Source organism: Protobothrops mucrosquamatus, unplaced genomic scaffold (assembly GCF_001527695.2).
Source record: "Protobothrops mucrosquamatus isolate PMUCROS unplaced genomic scaffold, P.Mucros_1.0 scaffold668, whole genome shotgun sequence".
NCBI classification, from domain to species: Eukaryota; Metazoa; Chordata; class Lepidosauria; order Squamata; family Viperidae; genus Protobothrops; species Protobothrops mucrosquamatus.
The window spans coordinates 150,325-168,389 of record NW_015386956.1 but is presented as its reverse complement, the minus strand read 5'-3'; the positions used below and the strand labels follow the sequence as shown (position 1 = coordinate 168,389).

Below are 18,065 nucleotides of genomic sequence, written 5' to 3'. Positions count from 1 at the left end.
AAAGATGGTAGAGGACAGGAAGGCCTGGAGGAACGTTGTCCATGGAGTCGCGATGGGTCGGACACGACTTCGCAACTAACAATAACAAAAATCTACACACACTGCTTCCTGCAAAATGATAATAGGGTCTCAAGACCTTTGTGGCCCATAACCACATCTATCCGTTCTTCTCCAACTTGGAACTGGCAATGGAGACATACCTACCTATCATTCTCAGGGCTACACAAAAAAGGTTAAGGTGAAAAAAATAAAAAAAATTGAAGACCATTAGTCTACAAGGATCCATACTGTTGAAGGCAATATACTGACTCTGTAAACCACTTAAAGAGGGCTGTAAAGCACTGTGAAACAGTATATAAGTCTAAATGCTATTGCTATTGCTACATCAATGGTTTTCAAACCTTTGTTTATTTTCATATACCCATAAGTAACTCCACCTTCTCTCCCCCTCCTGCCCAATTCTCGGTCATCCGTGAGATTTTGAGCAAAATCTCCAATATTGGGATTAATTCTAGTTGGCCTGGATTTTTTTTTTTATTTCTCAGTTGTCTCCTAAAGGTTCCTGGCCAAGCAACTATGTCTTTCTTCTTGTAGAAGAAGTCAAAGGCTGTGATTCTCAGCTCCCAACCCTACTTCTCGTCATCAAGTGTCTTCTTTCTTAAAGGTTTACACAGGGGTCTTCAAACTTGGCCCTTTTATGACTTCTGGACTTCAACTCCCAGAATTCCTCAGCCAGGCACGCTGGCTGAGGAATTCTGGGAGTTGAAGTCCACAAGTCATAAAAGGGCCAAGTTTGAAGACCCCCGAATTACACATTCTTTTAACTTGTGCCTCTTCCTTCCACAACAGATCTCACTGTTCTGTCAGACAAAACGTTTTAGCCTTTCCTTGAAAGCCATCAGGGCTTTCCTTGAGAAACCTAGAACCTGGTTCTGTCCTGTTGTGTGAGGACCAGAATCCTAGACCATCATTTTCTCCTTGTTCAGGCATCAACTGATGCATTGCTATTATTCCTTTTTCGGTGCTGTCCCATTTCCTGGAATAAACGCATTGGAAGACCCACAAGGATCCTCTCGCCAAGCCCTCTGCAATGCGTAGAAATATCAATTAAGCCTTCTTAGAAAGGTGACGGTCCAGGCCCTTTTCAAAAACCTCCAAGAACTGAAACCCCACCTACCTGCCAAAGGGGAGGATTTTAAGGCAGAACACCGTGAGGAATGGCAGACACCTCGTGTTTGGGGCTGCTGGGATCTGTATTTTTATCTCCCAGCTGACTCAGAGGCTTATAGAGAGTGGCTGAGATGGTTGGGATGCTTGCAGCTTGCTCACCTGATGGGCTCCGAATGCCTTTAATAGCCAGGAAATGCTTTGGCTTGTCTTTAGCAAACAAGTATCAAAAGATTCCCGATACCCCTTCCCCAAAGGCCTAGATTTTTCACCAATGACAGTCGTGCATAAAGATCTTAATCTATCCCCAGACAGACATTCGTTCCTTGCATTCCATCGAACTGCAGCGTGGCCCAGAAACAGAAGTCAGGACCAAGCTGTGTAGATGTAAGAGATGAGATTACCCCAGTTTGTTTTTTTTAATAGCTGCCATCGCCCACGGATTTAGCGCATATCTCCAGAGGGTCCTCTACAATGGCTACTCTCATGCCAGAAAGTAAAGAGGTACAGTAAAAAAAATTCCAGGGGGAGGGAGGGCTGGGGCCCTTCTCTGTCTACTGCGCCTCTTCTGAAGACAGGCATTTTGCTAGCAACGACAGCAGAATGTCTGGATTGGACCAAAAGGGATTGTTTACAGATCGAGCGGTGAGCCCACCCAGGCTGAAAAATCTTTTCTTAGCTGCCGATGATCTCATTTCTTGGCTGGCTGCTCCAACCATCTCTTTACCATCAGTAGCCACCAAAAAAAGGATCGCTCTTGTGTTACGTAAGGGGACAGGCCTGCCTTTTCGGAGAAGGGGATACGCCTTCCTTCCCTAGCAAGACCTTTTTCGGTCATCTGCTTTTTCTCCTCTGGACGTTGCCACAGTATCAGATCATTGGGAGAGATTTAGAACAGGCTCAATCAGCCAGTTGGTCTTCCCAGCCATGGAAAAGAGGCTTAAGGCCGCCATGTCACGGGCGGAGCGATTTTAAGGTGAAGGACACCCTTATTTGATAGATGTTGAAGGGCTGGCATTGGGTGCAGAACAAGGACTAACTTCTAGGGTGGACTTTCTGTATGCAATGGGGGTTTTAACACTCAGATATAAAGAACTGGCTCTTTACAATTCCTTCCTTGCTAGGAGTTTTTACAAGAAGCTCTTCCAACTCTCTCATCCCGCCTGGAACCTAAATCGATTGCAACTTGGCTATAAATCTGTTTCCTCATATTCTTCTGCTGTCTTTGAGTGAGAAGATCCAGGAACAACGCTTGCTCTGACATTATTGCCAGGGGACCCTGAATTCGAGGCATTTTACAAAGAATAGCCATAAAGAAGAGTAGCAGCAACAATTATTGCTACTAGAACGTGGCCAACTAACCCAAGCCAAGATGCTTGATGCTTGTTGAGTTGACTCTTTCCAGGGAAAAGAAAGATGTGCTTCAGTTAAGATCTAGGCATGCACTGTGAAACCTATGGTGCCAAAAGAAAAACTGAGTTCAATTCCTGGTAACATCATAGCCACAGAGTTATCTTGGAAGAAGAACTGGTTTACACTCTCTTCTTCCATGGGGTTCTTTTGCCTTAACAATCTAGTCTTCACTCCTTGCTCTGTTGAGAATAGCCGTAATCTCTTAAGTTGGATAGGGAGAGGAATACAGATAGTCCTTGACTGATGTCCACAGTTGAGCCCAGAATGTCTGTGGTTAAACAAGACAGTTGTTAAGTGAATTTTGCCCCATTTTACAACCCTTCTTGCTACAACTGTTCAATGAATCACTGCAGTTGTTAAGTCAGTAACTGGGTTGTTAAGTGAACCTGGTGTCTCCATTGACTTTGTTCATCTGAAGGTCACAAGAGGTGATCCCAGGACCCCATGTGAGCCAGTTGCCAAACATCTGAATTTTAATCACATGACCGTGGGGATGTTTCAACAGTCATTAAGTGTAAAAAATGGTCATGAGTTATTTTTTTCCAGGGCACTTCAAACCGTCACTAAGCAAATGGTTTTTAAGTTGAGAATTACCTGAACGGGATACAGAATTAGCCAAACAAGTATGATCATATCTAAGCCAAAATGCCATGTGCCTATTTACACAAGTTTTTTTTTTTAAAGGGAGTTGTCAAAAGTCAAGCTTGTCTAATTGCTTTTCCACTGATGCTCTCTGTGGCTATGTCTCCTCCTATATTGTCTATCAGGGCCATGTTGGTTTAACAGAATGGAAAAAAAAAACTAGACTGCAGTACAGTTGACCAAAGCCTTCCCTTATCCCTTCCTAAGATCTAATAAATGACATACATACCTCTTGTGAATGAAGATTTATTTCCAACTGTGCTGGGTTGCGCCTAACCATAGCTAAACCTGGATGGAAGAATTTGCCCCAAAGACCAGAAAGATGTAGGGCAGGGGTCTTCAAACTTGGCCCTTTTATGACTTGTGGACTTCAACTCCTAGAATTCCTCAGCCAGCATGCCTGGCTGAGGAACTCTGGGAGTTGAAGTCCACAAGTCATAAAAGGGTCAAGTTTAAAGACCCCCAATGTAGGGACTTGATTACCCCACTTTTTTATCTGAGTCCAGAGATGCTCTTCCCATCTGGATCAGCCTTTTCCGGAACATCTCAGCTGACCGTGTTTTAAACTCATCCCTTTCCCTTTAAATAGTCTAATTCATAAGACAGATCCACAAGCATCAGCAACCAGGATTTCCTGGAAGTTCACACCACAGAGACTTTGAAGGCCTGATGAACGCAATCTAAAAATTCGCAAAATGCGATGAACCAGCAGTGCAAGAGGTTAAGTGTGCTTCAGAGAGCCAACATTAGCAGCCATCTAATGCGTCTTCGTTGGTCTCTGCCCTACTATCTTCTTGGCCTAACTGGGATTCTGGGTTTATCGGTAGTCCTTGACTTACCACACAAAATTCTTTTAGTAACCATTCGACGTTACAACGGCACTGAAAAAAGTGACTTATGACCATTTTCGCAGTTATGACCGCTGCAGCATCCTCGTGGCCACGTGATCAAAATTCAGCCGCTTGTCACCCATCTCACATTTGTGACGGTTGCAGCGTCCCGGGGTCAGGTGATCCCCTTTTGTGACTTTCTGACAACCAACGTCAGTGGGAAAAGCGGATTCACTGAACAGCCGTGTTGCTGACTTCACAACCGCAGCGATCCCCTGCACAGCATGTGCCAAGGGAGGGAGGTCATCCAAGGGGGCAAAACTCACTTAACAAATGTCTTGCTTCCAATAATTTAAATAGATAAAGAGCGTTGGTTTTGATTTAAGTATTTAATTTATATATAGCGATATATTAATGAATGAATTGGCTATAGGATTGTACTAATTTGATTATTATATTGATACTGAGCGGTTGAAAGTTTTTATTGATTAAGGAAATTTATATTTAGATATATTAATGAATGAATTTATTTGAATTTAATTGATTATAATATTTTACATAGATAGAGAGGGAAGTTTTAAGAAATATTATGTGAATGGTATACATATAATGTTATTGTTTTCTTTTTGTAATTGACCACCATATCTCCACGCTGGTTCTTAAGCTTCTGTTGGTGTAAAATGGAAAAATAATAAAAATTGTTTATATATATACATAAAAAAACAAATGTCTTGCTTAGCGGCAGAAACATTGGGCACGATTGTGGTCGTAAGCCGAGGACCACATATCGAAGAAAAAGAAAACAAGAGAAGGAGACAAAAGAAAGAAAAAATACTAGGAGGGGACGTTAAGCCCTTCCATTTTGCACGCTACTTCTAGCCTTGTGGTCTACAACAGCTGAACCTGGACCAAAATTGGAGGTCCAAAACTACCATTTTTTTAATATATATGTAAGTTGCAACATTGTGCGGGGAAGGTTTTGCAAGCCCGCTCGGTTGGACTCGCTTCCATGTCATTCTCCTCTCTTCAAAGAAGCATGCATCTTTATCGGAGCTGCCCCCGGGCTGGTGACAGTCCAGCATTTGAGTGAGGTATGACATTCCCCTCAACGTCCTCGTGCTCAAAGCATCTTCTCTCAAGGGTATCGGCTTCCCGCTTGTTCGCTCCATTTTTAAAAGCTCATTTTCAGAGACGCCCTCATTCTTCCTGACCTGGTTATCTTTAAAAAGAAAATCAGCAGGCTTGTACCTATTAGCATCCCCTTGACCTCAACATTTTTTGGCAACCTTTGCCTCAAATAGCTCAAATAAGCCAGACGGTGAGTATGATGTCCTTCGTACCCCAGACAGCTGTCCTTTGGGGCTGACGGTTATAGGGAAAGGAGGGGAGGGGTAGGGTGGGGGGGAGAAGAACAGACCATCAGCAAAAATTCAACATCCACGTCGCCACTGAGCTGGTCAGTTAACAAACGCATGCTTCTGTTGGTATGCGTTTCAGTGGAGGATACTTATTCTGGACAGTGTTTTGGGACCTGGTGGGCAACTTCTTTTAGGAGTGAGAAAGAATTAGGAGATAGCAATAGCATTTAGACGTATATACCGCTTCGCAGCCTTCTCTAAGTGGTTTACAGAGTCAGCATCTTGCCTCCAACAATCTGGGTCCTCATTTTACTGGCCTCGGAAGGATGGAAGGCTGAGTCAACCTTAAGCTGGTCAGGATCGAACTGCTAGCAGGTGGGCAGAGTCAGCCTGCAATACTGCATTCTAACCACTGCGCCACCATGGGAGGGACGGAGGGACAGAGGGAGGGAGGAAGGAAGGAAAGAAGAAAGGAAGGAAGGATAGCAATTGCACTTCGACTTATATACTTCTTCACAGTGCTTTACAGACCTCCCTAAGCGGTTTAGAGAGTCAGCATATTTTCCCCCAACAATCTGCGTCCTTATTTTACTGACCTGGGAAGACAGAAGGTTGAGTCAACCTTGAGCCAGTCAGGACTGAACTGCTGGCAGTCGGCAGAATTAGCCTGTAGTACTACATTCCAACCACTGCGCCCCCAGGGTTCTTATAATTGCAGATCACTGAAAGACCATCTCTGGAAAACTTCCAGGCACTGGGAAGGCAGGTGATAATTTAAGAAAACAACCTTTTCCTGTTGGGGCCTCCAATTTCTGGAATCAACTCAAAACCCTGGTGTGCTTGACACCCGCATCAAGAGCAACTGTGCAATTCTGGTTGCACACTAAAACCTTACCTCTGGATCAATGTCCCAAAGAGCAGCTGTAGGATCTTCTGCATGTTCTCTGACCATAGCCAACTCCACTGGTCTACCATGATCAGACAAAGAAGGTCCAGAACAATATCTGCCAGCAAAGTCTCTGGTCCTGCAAAGATACGAAGCTTTTACACCAGGCTTACCACTTCACTATTGTCCATTCGTTTTTTTTCCTAAGTCCAGTTGAGATACTAAAGATCACAGCACCATGAAAAGTAATGCACTTAACCATTAAGCTTGGTGTACTAGTGAAGGCATTAGGCTAGAAACCAGGTGACTGTGAGTTCTAGTCCTGCTTTGGGCATGAAAGCCGCCTGGGTGACTTTGGCCCAATCATCAAGAGACTGTGAATTCTAGTCTTACCTTAGGCACAAAGGCAGGCTGGATGACCCAGAGCCAATCACAGAAGTTCTAGTTTAAGGCCTGAAAGCTGACTGGGTGACTTGGGCCCAATCACCAGGAGACCGTGAGTTCTAGTTCCATCTTAGGCACAAAAGCAGGCTGGGTGACTTTCACCCAGTCACTCTCTCTCATCCCAAACCATCTCACAGGATTCTTGTTGTGGGGAAGGTAGAAGGAGGAAAGAGTGTTGGGCATATTCACCATCTTGAGTTATTTATAAAAAATAATAAAGGCGGGATTAAAAAAAGTGTAAAAATAGCTTTTATCCCTCCTTAAAGAACAAGACGTGCCAACTCTCCTTGGCTTAACCCAGATTAGCCACAAGATTTCCATGGGATCACTGTGCCTTCTTAAAGGCAATAAAACAAATCAGTCAGCAAGGGAGAAAACGGTTAATCAAGCAGTTATTTGCAGAATAAAAACAAAACATTAAGGAGAATCCAGACAGTAGGCCTCACTCAGCCTACAGACGTAGATTCATCATTTTTTTCTTCTGCTTGTGCAAGTATTACATGCTGCCACTGCCACTGTTTAATGACCGCATCAGGGAGAGCAGGAATGGGGTCATTAAGCAAGACGATCACGTGGGCACCTCACTTGACTACCGCCACAAGTTGGAACCATCATGGGCAGGCTCCATTAGAGTTGTAACTCAAGGATTAGCTGTAGCCAACCTTGGCTAATCTTAGAGCTGAGCAGCTTCGGCTTTAATCATTACTTATATGTGGGAACCATCTAAGAACTGCGGTGCACTGCAATGTGAGAAGCCACAGGCATTCAGAAGATCAGGAAACAACTGATTTGATTTCCAGGCCTGCTATAAAGAGATGTTTGTGCCTGGGAAATCTCCAGGGAGTAAGAACGGAGGGGCTTCATTTCTTTCCAAGCTTTCTCGTCTCTAGAGATGATATCCCAAGGTAGTCCGTACACAACCTGTCAAGAAGAGACTGGATTGCCATCTGTCAGAAATGGTGTAGGGTCTCTTGCTTTTTGGGTGAGGGGTTGGACTAGATGACCTATAAGATCCCTTCCAACTCCTATTCTATTCTATTCTATTCTATTCTATTCTATTCTATTCTATTCTATTCTATTCTATTCTGTCATTATTCTGTTCTGTTCCATTCCGTTCCGTCCCGTCCCGTCCCATCCTCAGCTTCCATGCCTCTTTACCTTTCCCCAGCCCATAAATTCAGTACAGGCCATTGTTTGCATCCCAAGAATTTGGTGGGTAGGAAAAGCCTTTAATAGATTATTGCAAGCCGGTCCTTAATTCGGTACTGGTTTAAACCCTCAGTACTTATTCATGAGGATTTATTTCAAATTCATGCTATTCTGCTGCCACCTTGTGGTCGATGACAGATTTGACAATGGAGACCATTTCTATTTCAAAAGCTCTATTTTTAGTCTTCGAAACTGACAGAATAGGCAAAAAGGTGTCTTTTAATGAGCCGTCAATCAATCTGTATAGGTCAGTGCTGTCCACTTCAAAGAATTCCAATTATATGGGGTCGATGGGCCCATCTGGCACTGTGAGTATGTGTGGTACACTTTGACAAAATGGCTGCCACGAGGGTTCGTTTTGCCAGGTCACAAAATGTTTGCCACAGTGGGGGTCATTTAGTTCCCCAACCGAGCGTTTTTCAGGTCTGTAGGACCGCAGTTTCCAACCTTCTTTAACCTGTGCTTCTAACAACACGTAGGATGTTAATGATGGAGTTGAAATTTGCAATTTCTAACCTGGGTTGAGCAATGTTGAAGAACACCTAGACGTCCTACAAAAAAGCAGCATATGAGGCAAACAGAAGCAGAAGGAAGCAAATTTTGGAGCTGGAGAGGACATACCAGAATTTGTCTCTTCATCTGCTGTTTGCTGTAGCATCTCTACAGGCGTTGGATTCAAATCTGAGGGAGCTTCTTCATCCCCCTCTGTCTCTGGACCTTCGCTGGACATGGCCTCCATCAACCTCTCCTGGTTCTGAATAAAGGACTCCATCCTTGCCAGGGAGAGGAATTCGGAGACCTAGAAGAAGAGGAGGATTGGAACAAAATGGAGAAATGCCTCTTTCTGCTAACTATTGGAAGTTTTCTTTCAACACTTCTCAGCCTTGAAGACAGACTTACGTTCGGGCCTTCCCTGAAAGAATATAAAATCTTCTCCTGTGTTCCGGCCACATTCAGCATTTTGCCAGATGGGAATTTCAGCTTAGGCCTGTGAAAAGAGAGGCAGGAAAACACAATATTCATTCATTTAATCTGAGGAGCTCGATCACTCCCATGGATGGGTTGCTTCCAACGGCTGGCCACTCCACAAGAATTCCTGTGATTATCAGCAGCTGCAAAAAATGTCAATAGCACGTCACTGTCAGCAAGTGAGAGAAAACACACAGTGTGTGGCTTCGCAAATCCTTTCCAAGGTCTATACCAGGAAGCATTTTGCATTTAAGTAATATGTTGCATCTTTGTGCCTGTTTCTCTTCTGCCTTCGTGTTGCGCTTGTGTGTGTACACTGGGAAGCACACGCTGGTGGAATACAGGTAGTCCTCATTTAATGGCCAGTCTTTTTAGGACCATTTGAAGTTAGACAAACCACAGAATGGGTGTTTTACTGTCCACAAGCCACCATCAGCCACCATAAATAGTCATACCACCCCGTTGTGGCCATGTGATATGTCTGGTGGGTCAGCTTTATTACTCCTTGCTGCAGTCCATGATCATGTGAGGATTCGTGATGGCTTTTGGTTTCTGCCATTTTTTTCAACAACAACAAAAAAAGGAGTCATTCAAATGAATGAGTTTGTTTAGCAAGCATTGCGAAGAAGGCCAGAAAATTACTTCCGGTCACATTGATGCCTTGACTTACAACTGTAGGTGACTTATGACCGTAATTTTGGGCTCAGTTATAGACATAGGTCAAGGACTACCTGTATACCTGCTTGGAAGAACCACAGCTGTGTCTTTCTTGGTTTGGGGTCCTGACAAACTGAGAAAGCAACTCAGACAACACCCTGCCTACTTCTCATGAAGAAGGAAGGGAGAAGAAAGCGCATTGAAACTTCTAAGACTCTGTTACTGCGTTTTGAGCGGGACCTTCCTGATTCCGCCTGACTTCTCTGCATCCACTAACCAGGAGTAGGCAACCTTGGCTCAGGAATTCTGGGAGTTGAAGTCCATGAGTCATAACAGAGCCAAGGTTGCCTACCCCTGCACTATCCATTGCTCAACTCACTGCTCAACTTCAGGAGTTCGATCCTGACTGGCTCAAGGTTGACTCGGCCTTCCACCCTTCTGAGGTCGGTAAAATGAGGACTCGGATTGTTAGGGGCAAGATGCTAACATTGTAAATCGCTTAGAGAGGGCTGTAAAGCACTGTGAAGCGGCACATAAATCTAAGTGCTATTGCTGTTGCTATCTCTCAGTACAAGTTCTTTAGATTAACCTCAACAGAGTCAAGGGTTTTACTTGCCTGAGGGACCAACTGGAGCAGGTCCTTACATTGGGCAGAATCTAATGTACAGTGGACATTAGACCAGTGGACCATTTTAAAGCAAAAGTGGACAACACACTGAGCAGGGGAAAGCAAACCGCAGAGAGTCCAGGGGGACACTGCAAACTAGAAAACACGAATTTGTCAAACACTCTAAGGGATTTCTTAAGACAAAGCAAAAAGTCTGTTCACCGCTTAGGAATGTCATGTCCAGCCAAGATTTTGAAAACCCAATTATCTCCTCCCCCCAACCCCCCATTTGATCCCTTTACTGAAATCAGATCTCTTCCGGGAGGGGGGGGATACAGATAAGAATCCGAGCAGTTACAGTTCCCTCAGGTCCAGCAAAAGTTTAGTAGTCAACTCAATAATTCCAACACTATTAGCAACAATCACCACTAAAGACCCAGAATAATTAAACAGCTATTCCTGAAGGACAGCATGAAGTATTTCTGCCCTTTCTTGGACCTGATAATTTCTGAAGAATACCAGCAGGACTAGACTCATGTCAAGACATGGATTAATGTTTGCAGGCACGGAGTGTTTATTCCCTAAAGGAACCCAATTAAGATATTCATGGCAGTATGACTTCAGGCTGCAGAAAGGAGTTGCTACTATGGATTTGCACATTCGAGCTCAACAGGAACTCTTACCTACTGGCTTTCTTTCCATCGCTTTGCTGTTTCCCGTCCACTTCTGCCTCACTCAGTTCTTCTGTGGGACTCTGTGGCTCAGATCTGGGAAATGCCGTTTTTAATGTATCCACAATGGCGTTCATTACAATCTGCAATAAAAGGAAACCTTCACTGACATAAAAGACAACACAGGTACTCCTCGACATAGGACTACAACATAGGACCACAACATAGGACCACAGCCTAAAATTTCGGTTGTTCACTGAGACAGTTGTTAAGTTTTGCCCCATTTTACGACTTTCACTGCCCCAGTTGTTACGTGAATCCCTGCGGTTATTAAGTTAGTAACACGGTTGTTAAGTGAATCTGCCTTCCCCCTTGACTTTGCTTGTCAGGTCACCCAAGGGGATCACATGACCCCAGAACACAGCAACCGTCATAAATATGAGTCAATTGCCAAGCATCTGAATTTTGATCACGTGACCAGGGGGATGCTACAGTGGTTGTCCTAAGTCACTTTTTTCAGTGCTGTTGTAACTTCGAACGGTCACTAAATGAACTGTTGTAAGTCGAGGACTGCATGTAGTGCTGCAGAGCAGTGTTCAGAGTATTTTGGACAGGGTAGACTTCCGATGAGGAAATGGCAAACTGACGTCCTGCAGATAGCAGGAGAAATTATGGTGCAAAACAACAGATGGATGGTGGATCTGTATCACGGAAATCTCTCTGGAGAAAGGAGAGATCTTGAGATTGCCTATATGTATTCTGGACAGCTGGTTTCTGTTGCTATTGTTTTTTTTGTGATTACACGGTAGTAACGTGACGTTTTTGTAATGACTTGCAAAAAGTGGGATTCCGTTCAGCCATTAGTGTAACTTTTTATAAACTCAAGGTTCAACCAAACCTTAGTTCTTAAATCAATTTGGAGGGACTTTGTTTTCTGCACTTAATTTTTTTCTAGACGAATTTTAGACATCTTCATACTTTTATAGTACTTAATAAAAGTACTATAAAAGAGAGAGCATCCTTGGACAGCAAGAATAAATTGGAAGCACTCTTAGCGGAGGTTAAGTTTAAGTATCTTGAATAAATAATATAGAAAAAGAATCTTTGAACTGTTGCTTGAAAACTCGAACACCATGCACCCTCCAGTCCGTGGAAAAACCTCTCTCCATGGAACTGGTTCCTGATGCCCCAAAGATTGGGGACCTCTGCCATAATTGATATCATGAACGTGATATCTTACAAGAAGTTAAAGAAGTAATTACGGATAGGCAATTTGATGTCCGTCAGGTCCCAGAGAATGAAATGGATCTGAACAATCCTCAAATACCCACCAGGTATTAAGAGCTATTGGAGGAAGTGGCTTGAAGCTAGCTTATTGGTTTGGTTTAATCCTGTATAGGAGTGTAATAACATCAAACACATTACCTTATCAATCCTGGAGACCACAAATGGTTTTTTGACGAAGGCAATCCTTGCATCCGTGTTCAAGGCCAGGAATTCTTGCATTTCTTCGCTATTGGCGATCTCAGGAATGGCACATAGTTGCTGCAACGGGCAAGCAGACAAGCAGTGAAGTAAAGAAAAATTCTGTCAACATCCAGCTGGGGAATCCAAATAAAACTCTAGGTTAATTCCGTTTCCGAAAATCTTACTGTTTACTGAACACACTGCATGGTTTTGTCGAAGCAAAACTAACTCTGAGGTTCCCACACCAATTCGTACACTTAAACAATCATTTTCCCAGCCAAATCCCTTAACGTCTTATGTAATTTATATCAAAAAGTTCACTTTGTTATGGGAACCATCTGCTTCAAATCCACACCTGTTCTGGTGTCTTTGACAAGGCTTCAGGCTCCCACGGACTTCAGCTGAATCGAAGAGGTTTCATTTCTCCATTTAATCCACTTGAAAGTAACATCCCCCCCACCCCTTAATCTAAAAGCAAGATGAAACGCAGAGGCACGTAGCTGCCAAAGTTTCATCCTTGACACATTCCCACCAGAGGTTTAGGACAGAGGTGGGTCATAATTAAGAGCAGAGGGCCGCATTCAACATTTCGAGGCGAGGGGAGGAGTGCTGAATTAGACAAGAAAAAGTAAAAGAGGGAGGATCACATCTGCACTGGCTGCTATTCCTTTTATTTTTATGAGGTATTTTTACGTGAGTTTTTAAAAATGACAATAAAACCAGGCCAGATTTAAATGAATAGCAGGAAGAAATCCTGACCTTCAGGAACGATTCCAAGAGACTTTTTCTGGCTTCAACTTTCTCTGTGTCCATGTTACCAAATGGAAGATCCGGAAACAGTTTTTTTGGACCTTTTATGTCTGCCATGTTTTTTTAAAAAAAACAAAGAGTAATTTTACTGCAACGTTAATCATACTAGCTCATCATTCATGATTAAAATATAGATTTCCAAATTGCTTGCAATAAAACCCAGCATTTTTCAGTTGGTTTTACATCATATTAGGCTAGCGTTTCTCAACTTTGGCAACTTGAAAACGTGTGGATTTTAACTCCCAGAATTCCCCAGCCAGTCAGGGATTTCTGGGAACTGAAGTCCACACATCTTCTAGTTGCTAAGGTTGAGAAACCTTGCACTAGGCCATAATATGATTTGTTGTTTGATCGGTGGTTTCTGCTGTCTACGTTCTATTAATTTGACCCTTGTGAGCTGTAAAGCATGTCCAGAAAATTGTGAGAACCTGCCCAATTAGGGTTAATGTCAGAAAGATGATCAAGGCTTAGCATACTATGTGAGAAAAGTCAACATTATTGGATTAAATGCCCCAGAGAACTGTGCTTCAAACTAAAACAGAGCTTGTGAAAAGAGATTAGGTGTAGAGCTAGCTTAACTATGCCTTTATTTCCTTTTATTCCATTTTTCTGACAATAAGCTTGTTCCTCGAAATTGCCTAGGCCAAGGACAATATATCTAGACATTTTGCAGATGGTTCATTTAAATTGTTGTCCCCAACTTAACCATGTCTATCAAAATATAAACTATGTGTATTTTAATACACATTTTATATGTTGTTTTATGCACCCTGTTGCTGAGCCATATGAAATAAATAAATGATCAATGATAATCGCCAATGGATAGAAAAGGGGAAGAGAAAAAAAAATCCAAGACAAGACATTCTACGTTAATTTAATTAACCCCCACTTTGCCTATAACAAGATTCTACAGAAAAGGAATTCAGGACTAACTTTTTATGAACTTCCGTAGATCTGGTTTCTCTTCCAGCCTGGTTTGTAGGTTCAAAAACTCGCGGTACCTTCGGTTCACGGTATGGTATGCCACTTGCTGGAGGCTGTTAGTGCTGTCACTGTCTAATGTTGTCTCATACTACAGGAAGAAGAAAAAAACCATCATGAGTGAGGTGACTATTTGCCAAACCAAACCATGTATAATGGTCTAAAGCAGGGCTCTTCCAACTTGGCCATTTATGACTTGTGGACTTCAACTCCCAGAATTCCTCAGCCAGGCACGCTGAAGTCCACAAGTCATAAAAGGGCCAAGTTTGAAGACCCTTGGTCTAAAGCTTGACTTGACTTCAAGAGATGGGCCGATTCTGTTGGCATTTCAGAAGGGTCATCTCAGATGTTTGGGATGGTGTGACAAGAAACACTGTTGGTTGGCTGTTTAGCTTCTGTTGATTTGTTGATGAAAAAGAAAGATTTTCAAGCATGTATCATATTTGATTTGTTTGGGAGGGAGGGAGGAAGGAAGGAAGGAAAAATGGAAGGAGGGAGAGAGGAAGGAAGAAAAAACAGGGAGGAAGGAAGGAAAAACAGGGAGGGAGGGAGAGAGGGAGGGAAGGAGAAGGAGGGATGGAGGAAGGAAACCAGGATTACCTTCACAGTGTACAAGGTGTAAGGATGGAATCCTGTTCCACTATGCTCCCGAGTAGTGATTGTTCCAGTGATACGCAGATTCTGAATGATGACAGGGCCATCAGGACTGAGTGGCTCAAAGCTGAAGGTGCCCATAGGGGCAGTGGGGGAGGAAGAAAGCAGACTTGGCAGATCTTGAGGGCTGTGTGCCAAGCTTCCAGGTGGCTCCAACTCTTTCACCAGGTAGGATGGCCGTCTCAAGAAAGTCTTTTCCGGATCCTCCAAAAGAGCAGTCAAAGAAGCTAAGGTGTCTTCTGCAACTGGCTCTATGTGGATGTCAGGACACGGGCCGAGGGAGGCGGCATGGAGGTTGGCTTCAGAGGGGAAGCCCTCAGCAATATCCTCTGCGCACCTGTCTTTCTCGCCCAAACTGTCTTCTGCATCCACCTCAACAGACCCTTCCAAATCAAGAAGGGAGCTAGCAAAGAGTTCTTCTGCGGACACAACAATCAGGGAGCTAGAGTCTTTCCCTGCATCAGACATGGGGGACTCAACTTCCAAGTCTCCACTGGGGAAGAAGGACCCGAGGGTACCAGGGTGAAGTAGGGGTGCAGCCACACTACCATTATCTTTCTCATTCATGGGAGTGTTCAGCGCTCGGTCAACTGGTTCCTTTCCCTCCACCAAGAAGTTCTCCAAACTATCTACCACGTTCCTGTTGAAAGGCTCAAAATCCCTCGGTAGGGTTTTATCACCCTCAGTAGCCATTTCTGGCTGAAGGACCAGGGGCAAAACACTGGGCACCGTGGGCTGGCTTGAGGAGGCGGGCGATACTTCTGGGGAACTCTCCACTACCTCGGTGGTGCCAGTGGCCTTCCTGGAGAAAAGGTCAATCCACAGCTGGTTGAGCCAGTCGGGATCCGCCATTTTGTTAATCAGAGGCATCAGCACGTTGCAAGTCACGAGCTCCACCACCACAAAGCGCCCAGTCCTGCTTTCCAGATGGGGCTCAGGCACCAAGACACGTAGCAGCAAGTCCACCGTGCGCCTAGTATATTCCACCTGGTGTGTAGGACTTTGAACAGCCAAATGAGGTTCTGAGAATTCACAGTAGGCTTGCCACAGTCTACCGGCCTCCTCGGAAGGGTCGCCAAGGCTTTCTGCTTCCTTCCGTTTCTCCTGGACCTTCTTGTAGGCCTGCAGGTGGCACCCTGCCAAGAGGAGGACCTTTTGGGTCAAGGCCGTCTTGTCCACCAGAAGCATCCTCCTTTTGAGCTCCACAGCCAACCCCATCATTGCTTTTTCAACCTCCTTCTCAAAGTTCTGCTCGTGGCTCACAGACCGGTACCAGGAAGACACAAAATCCCGAATGATCTTTTGAATAATATTCCGGATCTCTTCATCCAACTCCCTCTTTGCCTCGGGATTCGGGGGGCAGCTTTCGAGGGGAAGAAACCTCTCCAGGTGAATTTTGTGGCTGGTGCCCACCATCATTTGGGAACCCAACCAGCCCCCCAGTAAGGCCAACAAGCCTGATAAGATGCAGAGCAACCAGACATTGACCAGTAAGTGGACCACCAGCAACCAGCCCACTAGAGCCCCTAAGGCCATCAGCTTCCTACTGCCAGACAGATCGCCCAGCCCCACACCTTGTTCTGGCATCCTTAGCATCTTCTTCGGACCTTAACCTTAAATTAGGCTCTATTGCTTTAAAAATAACGGGATGGCTCCCCATAGGTGGCTTTGGCACTCAGGGTTAGGGATGCAACTCATAAAAACCCATCCGCCCACCTCTCTTGCGTAGTCTACACAGGGTCAATTTTGCAGCTTCCCTTGCAATCGGAAAGCCGAAGGAAAGCCAATTTAAAACCGGGGAAAAAGCAAAGCGAGGGCGCTCAGCCCTCTTTTAGTAAATAAGTAAACAAATGCATAAATAGATAAATGCAAATAAATCCTCTCGGATTTTTGTTTTGTTTTGTTTTGTTTTTTTCCCCCTAAGAGGCCGCACGGCATCCGCCTGTCCAAGGGCAGCAATGCAAAATGCAAAAAAAGAGGGGAGAAAATCAGCAAAAAAGCGACTCGCGAATCGGCTCAACTCAGCCCACGAGCGTCCCGTTTGCAAAGTGAGGAGGGGGCCCCGCTTGCTGACACTTTGGGCCCGATCCTCCCACGCGCGCGCGCGGGAGGCTCCTGCGCCGCGTCATCGTATCTCCCCCCCTCCGGCTCGCGCGCGCCACCCGCTCGCCCACACCTCCCCCCCGCACGCCCCAAAGCTCTTGGCGACCTCCTCCGCCCGCCGCCCGGCCTTTTCTTTGCAAGCCGGCCGGGCGTTTTGCTGGAGCTTTGCAACCCGGGCTGGCCTGGCCGGCCCTTCCCCGGGCCGCTAAAGAGCTGCCAAGAGGGAAGCGCGCCCGGGCGCGTCGGGGAATCGCAGTGCCACCTGGCGATCGAGGCTGTGCGCCGCCCAAGCCGCTCTTGGAGGGCAGGTGGGCGGGCGCGGCGTGGGCTTGGTTGGATCGCCGCTTCTGGCCGGGCTTCTTCTGACCCCGAGCTCCTAAATGGCGGTCTCCAGTTCCAACTTGAAGGTGCTTCCCCCCCCCCCCAAAAAAAAAAAAGGCAACTGGACTTTCTTGAGAAGCGCCTGAAGGCAGGACAAGAAGCAACGGATGGAAAGTAATCAAGGAGAGAAGCAAGCTAGAACTCAGGAGAAATTTCCTGACAGTGAGAACAATTCAGCAGTGGAACGACTTGCCTCCAGAAGCTGTGAGTGCTCCAACACTGGAGGTTTTTAAGAAGAGGTTGGACAGCCATTTGTCTGGAATGGTATAGGGTTTCCTGCCTGAGAAGGGGGTTGGACGGCCACACAAACAAACAAAGCAAAGCCCCATCCGTGGGATGCAGGCAGCACACAAAACCACACACTCTCTGATCTGTGGAAAAGTCTTTCACCACGGAACTGGTCCCTGGTGCCCAAAAGGTTGGGGACCTCTGGACTAGAAGACTTCCAAGGTCCCTTCCAACTATTCTATTCTATTCTATTCTATTCTATTCTATTCTATTCTATTCTATTCTAAAGAGTCTAGACACTCATTTGTCTGAAATGGTATAGGTTCTCCTGCTTGAGCAGGGGGCTGGACTAGAAGATCTCCAAGGTTCTATTCTATTCTATTCTATTATATAGGGGGCGAAATTTTGGCCCCCTCAGAGAGGGCACGCAACTTGGGTGTCCTCCTGGATCCACGGCTGACACTGGAAGACCATTTGTCGGCCGTGACCAGGGGGGCGTTTTATCAGGTTCGCCTGATTTACCAGTTGCGTCCTTTTCTGGACCGGGACGCTCTGCGCACAGTCACTCATGCTCTCGTCACCTCCCGC

The 18,065-nt window shown here is 45.1% G+C and overlaps 1 protein-coding gene across 1 annotated transcript in view; it reads right to left on the bottom strand.

The window, feature by feature from the left end:
* Positions 1–16,352, bottom strand: part of SNX19 (sorting nexin 19) — a 34,931-nt gene extending 18,579 nt beyond the window's left edge. Inside the window, exons 1-8 of the mRNA XM_029284509.1 lie at positions 14,712–16,352; positions 14,064–14,202; positions 13,080–13,180; positions 12,279–12,398; positions 10,866–10,996; positions 8,850–8,937; positions 8,571–8,748; positions 6,306–6,429 (exon numbers count right to left, since the gene is read on the bottom strand). Coding sequence (XP_029140342.1) covers positions 6,306–6,429; positions 8,571–8,748; positions 8,850–8,937; positions 10,866–10,996; positions 12,279–12,398; positions 13,080–13,180; positions 14,064–14,202; positions 14,712–16,352 — 2,522 coding nt within the window. The remainder of the gene's footprint in view (positions 1–6,305; positions 6,430–8,570; positions 8,749–8,849; positions 8,938–10,865; positions 10,997–12,278; positions 12,399–13,079; positions 13,181–14,063; positions 14,203–14,711) is intronic.
* Positions 16,353–18,065: the final 1,713 nt, after the last annotated feature.